Raw genomic sequence first — 6,172 nt, 5'->3', positions numbered from 1 at the left:
AATAATAATAATAATAATAATAATAAAGTTGGAAGGGACCTTGGAGGTCATCTAGTCCAACCCCCTGCTCAGGCAGGAAACCCTATACCATTTCAGACAAATGGCTGTCCAGTCTCTTCTTAAAAACCTCCAGTGTTGGAGCATTCACCACTTCTGGAGGCAGGTTGTTCCACTGGTTAATTGTTCTAACTGTCAGGAAATTTCTCCTTAGTTGTAGATTGCTTCTCTCCTTGATTAGTTTCCATCCATTGCTTCTTGTCCTGCCTTCAGGCGCTTTGGAGAATAGCTTGACTCTCTCTTCTTTGGGGCAGCCTCTGAGATACTGGAACACAGCTATCATGTCCCCCCTCATCCTTCTCTTCATTAAACTAGACATGCCCAATTCCAGCAGCCTTTCCTTATATGCTTTAGCTTCCAGTCCCCTAATCATCTTTGTTGCTCTTCTCTCTACTCTTTCTAGAGTCTCAACATCTTTTTTATATCGTGGTGACCAAAACTGGATGCAGTATTCCAAATGGCCTTGGTTATCAGTAATAAGATTAAGTACAGAATAAATTTCAATTTCTTCCACTTTCCCCCACTATAACTAAAATAAAAGTTATTTTACATCTAAAAGGAAACAAGGAAACCCATTCACCAGCATCCCTTTTGAGCCTTTAAGATTGCAACCTAAATGAGAAGTTGTTTTGACATAGCTTTTAAGAGAAACTTATAAAAGGTTTTTACTCATGACCTAAGGAGAAATCACTTATTTCTTCCTTCTCCTAACAAACGATGTTGGTGACAGCAATTCGGTGTTGAATAGATCAACCACATCTTTTTTGTGGAAGAGTTTTTAAGAATCGCCTATTTTGGTGAGACAGAGGAAATAGAATTTGCAAGCTTAGGTTCAAAGTCGAAAGTTCGCTGATTTGCAAAAAAGACATTTCCTTTCAAACCAGCCACGCTTGCCAGCGAGGAAAATCACAAAAATAGAAATGAAGTCAGCTGGATTATTTTATTGCTAAGGAGGTGAAGAGATGGTTTCCTGACTTATAAAAAGGACACAGAATGCTTCCCCAACAAGGAGTATCTGCAGGGTGTGGTGAAAAATGCCAGGAGGGTCAGTCACCATAATGTAATCGAAGCTCTGGAGGGGTTTTATGTGTAATTTGCACAGAACAGGTATGGCTGTGATTGCCCTGATGCAATCGCCATCTTGACTTTTTTGACCACATCTTGCAGACACTCCTGTTCCGCAAGGATTTGGGTTATATAAGCACCCTGCCAACAAAAGTGCGTATAGTCAGGGCCATGGTTTTCCCAGTTGCAATGTATGGCTGTGAAAGTTGGACCATAAGAAAGGCTGAGCGCCAAAGAATTGAGGCCTTTGAACTCTGGTGCTGGAGAAGACTCCTGCGAGTCCCCTGGACTGCAAGGCGATCAAATCAGTCAGTCTTAGAGGAGATCAACCCCAACTGCTCTTTAGAAGGCCAGATCCTGAAGTTGAAACTCAAGTACTTTGGCCACCTAATGAGAAGGAAGGACTCACTGGAGAAGAGCCTGATGCTGGGAAAGATGGAGGGCAAGAGAAGAAGGGGACGACAGAGAATGAGGTGGCTGGATGGAGTCACTGAGCTTAAATGGACTCCAGAAGATGATAGAGGACATGAAGGCCTGGAGGAATGTTGTCCATGGGGTCGCGATGGGTCGGACACGACTTCGCAACTAACAACAACAAAAGAATCCAAGAGGATTCGGGCTTTTCATGGGCAAAAGCTACATTTCTGAAACTCTAGATTTTTTTGTAATTTTACCCCTGCAAAAGGGTATTTGGAATCTTTAGAAAGATATCCGATATATTTTGGCAATTACAGAGATCCTAGCTTCATGAAACTTTCTGAAGGGGTCTATTGATTTTATCAACACATACACATGCATACACATACACACAGAGAGAGCCAGAGAGACAGAGAAAGAGAGACAGAGACAGAGAAAGAGAGACAGACAGAGTAAAACAGAGACAGAGAGAAAGAGAGAGACAGAGAAAGAGAGAGAGATATCTCCCCATGTGCTACTCATTCAAAAGAAATATTCTTCATATGCTCTTCACATATGCATTACTAAATGACTGTAAAACAATTATGTCAAGCCACCGTATTTGTCAGCCTTAGTCTTAGCCATTATTTTACTGCAAATCATCTTTAATAAAAAAAAAATCACACTGGATTAATCAACATGTTCTATGACCCAGTGTGAGAGAGAGTATTTTTGGTATAGGGTTCCAAAGTTCCGTTTCATAATTTCTGTTTCTGTATTATGTGTTGTGAAACTCTGTCATCATCTTTTCCACAACTATACAACAGGGATAGTGAAGGAAAGTCAGTTAAGAAGGTGTACAATGGAACAACGAATGAATGAATGATAAACTGGCCCTAATTAACCCGAGACAAGTCCTTTGCCCAGCGACTGAATTTATGTTGGCTTTTTTGTCCTTTGCAGAGCGTCCTTCATGCCGTTACCTGTCATGAAAAAGTGGTGATTGTCCGAAAAGATAATGCAGAGTCCCTGGGAATGACGGTGGCAGGAGGTTGTTTATCTTCGCACAGGGAATGGAATCTACCTATTTATGTCTTAAGTGTGGAACTGGGTGGCGTCATCAGCAGAGATGGCCGGATCAAAACAGGTGATTGCATTAGAGTCCAGAGTGTATTGTGAGATGGGAATCCATCTAGCTCAGCTCAAAGAAATTTCGTGTTTCAGTCTTCTTTATGTACTTTTAAAAATATATTTAGCAGGAACAGCTTTTATGTGGTCTTCTTCGGTCATTACTGTTGAATCTTGGGGAGGTTAAATTAGACTACATTGGACCACTGGAACACAGAATATTAAAATAACAGGGTCACAAGGGACCTTGGGGGTCTTCCAATCCCCTGCTCGAACAGGAGACCCTATACCAGGGGTAGGCAACCTTGGCTCTTTTATGACTCGTGGACTTCAACTCCCAGAATTCCCGAGCCAGCCACGCTGAGGGGAAAGGGAGAGGTTTCCAAGCTGAGCCATGCTGGCTCAGGAATTCTGGGAGTTGAAGTCCACGAGTCATAAAAGAGCCAAGGTTGCCTACCCCTGCCCTATACCATTCCAGACAAGTGGCTATCCAGTCTCTTCTTAAAGACCTCCAGCGATGGAGCACCCACAATCTCTGGAGGCAAGCTACTCCACTGATGGATTGTTCTCCCTGTCAGGAAATTTCTCCCTACTTCTAGGTTGGATCGCTTTAATGATCTTCTTCCTGTTACTTCTTGTCCTACACTTAAGTGTTTTGGACAACAGGTCAACCCCTTCTTCTCTTGTGACAGTCTCTTGGGTACTGGAAGACAGCTATCATATCGCCCCAATCCTTCTCTTTGATAGGCTAGACATACTTAGTTCCAGTGCTTTTTTTGGAAAAACAAAAGGTGCCGGAACTCACACATGCCATACAACCCGCCTTGCCTACCCTACAAGGTTCCATCCAAAAAGGTTCCATCCGTTCTGGGCGTTCTATAACAAAAAAAGCCCTGCTTAGTTCCCTTAACCATTCATCATACGGTTTAGCCTCCAGATAAGTTCCTTTTTGCTCTTCTTTGCATTCTTTCTAGGGCCTCAGCATTTATTTATCTTTTTTTTGTATCACGATGACCAGTTCTGGACAGAGTATTCCAAGTGTGACCTCACTAGTACAGTATAAAGTGGTACTATCACTTCTCATGATCTTGATGCTATCTCTGTTGATGCATCTTTGGGCTGCATTGGGGGTTTTTTTGGGCAGCTGCAGCACATTGCTGGTTCATACTTAAGTGGTGGTCCACTCAGACACCTAGATCTCTCTCACAATTACTACTGTTGAACTAGGGTAATGCTATTCTATACATGCACATTTGATTTTTCCTGTTTAGGTGGTTTTCTCACCACTGAACCGTATCTTGTTGGATAGGGCCAATGCTCAAGTCTGCCAAGAGTCTATCTTCTAAAGTGTTGGCAATTCTCCCCACCTACAAATCTGATGAGTTCCCCTTCTCTGTCCTAGCCTAAATTAATTATGAAGATGCCTAAGTGTACTGGACCTAAGACAGAACCTTAGGGTGTCCCATTGCATGCTTCATGTAGATGTCCTTCCATTGAGGACTGTATGTTGAGTGCAGTTGGTCAGTCAGTTATGAATTCATCTGGTGGTGACGGTGTCTGTCTCACATTTTTCTATCTTACCAGGAAGTAAGCTGGAAAAAGTAGCCAACCCTATCCTTGTAAAAAAAAAAATCAGGCTAAAATATTACATCAAAAAACCCCAACACATTTCCTTTGTTTATTCTTTATAGGGGCATCTTGCTTACCTTCCAAGAAGTCCTAGAGATTCTTGACACACACACACACACACACACACCACCCCCAAATTGGGAGGGATAGACAGACTGAGCAACTGTGAGGTATCCATTTATTAGAATGTAATCTAGCAAACGTTTTGGCTAGAGAGGAATTTCCTAGACTTATCTGACAATTTGCGTTGTTTACACCTATAAAGGTACAAATAAGAACAAATAATTATGATTTTTTGTTTTGGAATTTCTACATTTAAGGGGAGCTAAATACAGACATGCATTCTTCTTCCCTTCTGCTTAGTTTAGTTCAAAGGTGTCCAGCCTTGGCAACTTTAAGACTTGTGGACTTCAGCTCCCAGAATTCCCCAGCCAGCACGGGAGCTGAAGTCCACAAGTCTTGAAGGCTGATAAGGCTGGACACCCCTGGTTTAGTTTAAAAAAAAAAGTTATTTAGTTGAAGAAAAAATTATTCATCTTGTTACAACCCAAAGAAGCCCACAATAAATAAATGAAAAATATTTTGAAATGCTACCAATGAAATAACAATAGGGCATAGAGCTGCAATCTTCAGACCATTGGCAGAGCTATATGGCTTTTTAATGCTCTGGTTGAAGGGGCGGGGGGTAGGAGGAGAAACCAGACTCCAAAATACAATACAGTTTGCTAACTCTTCGTAAAACACATACATTTTTAAACAGCAGCTACTCTAAATTTCCTCCTGTGGTACCAAGTGGGCAATTTTAAAGAACCAATTCATCAAGATCACGTGAAGTGTTAATACCACTTAACAATGCCTTGGTAAGGCCACACTTGGAATACTGCATCCAGTTTTGGTCACCGCGATGTAAAAAAGATGTTGAGACTCTAGAAAGAGTACAGAGAAGAGCAACAAAGATGATCAGGGGACTGGAGGCTAAAACATAGAAGGAACGGTTGCTGGAATTGGGTTATGTCTAGTTTAATGAAGAGAAGGACAAGGGGGGACATGATAGCAGTGTTCCAGTATCTCAGGGGCTGCCACAAAGAAGAGGGAGTCAAGCTGTTCTCCAAAGCGCCTGAAGGCAGGACAAGAAGCAACGGGTGGAAACTAATCAAGGAGAGAAGCAACCTGGAACTAAGGAAAAACTTCCTGACAGTGAGAACAATTAACCAGTGGAACAACCTGCCTCCAGAAGCGGTGAAAGCTCCAACACTGGAAGTTTTTGAGAAGAGACTGGACAGCCATTTGTCTGAAATGGTATAGGGTTTCCTGCCTGAGCAGGGGGTTGGACTAGATGACCTCCAAGGTCCCTTCCAACTTTATTACTACTACTGCTGCTGCTGCTGCTGCTGCTGCTGCTGCTGCTGCTGCTGCTACTACTACTACTACTACTACTACTACTACTATTATTATTATTATTATTATTATTATTATTATTATTATTATATCTGGACTGAGAAAACAAACTTATTCACAGATTTATCTCATACCGTGTAAGTTGTGACTTGGGAGAATCCTGCTTTTCAGATGGGACTGAACTACTAATAAGGGAAGGTGTCGATTGCTTGAAAGACTGCAGAATCAGCGCCATGACCCACCTCCTACACTTACTGGCACGAGGAAACAAGGTCTTATTTGACACACACACACACACACACACACACAAGATAACAGCCAGATGTGGCCCAAGGAAAATGGGAGACGCTTCCTGATTTATTAGAAACAAGGCTCCTGAAACACCAATCTCCACTCACTCACATCCACTTCTGACATAACTTCGTGGCATTATTTTTCAGTGAGGATTTTGATTTCCCTAAAGCTCCAGATTTTTCCCACGAAAAAGGGGGAAGTCAAA

At 42.1% G+C, this 6,172-nt stretch overlaps 1 protein-coding gene across 1 annotated transcript in view; it reads left to right on the top strand.

The window, feature by feature from the left end:
• The window catches only part of LOC107297182 (E3 ubiquitin-protein ligase LNX-like), a gene marked incomplete at its 3' end in the record, with an annotated part of 90,595 nt that extends 87,930 nt beyond the window's left edge, over positions 1-2,665 (top strand). Inside the window, exon 9 of the mRNA XM_029286244.1 lies at positions 2,482-2,665. Within this exon, the coding sequence (XP_029142077.1) occupies positions 2,482-2,665 (184 nt within the window). The remainder of the gene's footprint in view (positions 1-2,481) is intronic.
• Positions 2,666-6,172: the final 3,507 nt, after the last annotated feature.

The sequence above is a fragment of the Protobothrops mucrosquamatus genome, unplaced genomic scaffold (assembly GCF_001527695.2).
Source record: "Protobothrops mucrosquamatus isolate PMUCROS unplaced genomic scaffold, P.Mucros_1.0 scaffold3169, whole genome shotgun sequence".
In the NCBI taxonomy this organism is placed as follows: Eukaryota; Metazoa; Chordata; class Lepidosauria; order Squamata; family Viperidae; genus Protobothrops; species Protobothrops mucrosquamatus.
The sequence above is the reverse complement of the archived record's forward strand: the minus strand, read 5'-3'. Positions and strand labels throughout refer to the sequence as shown.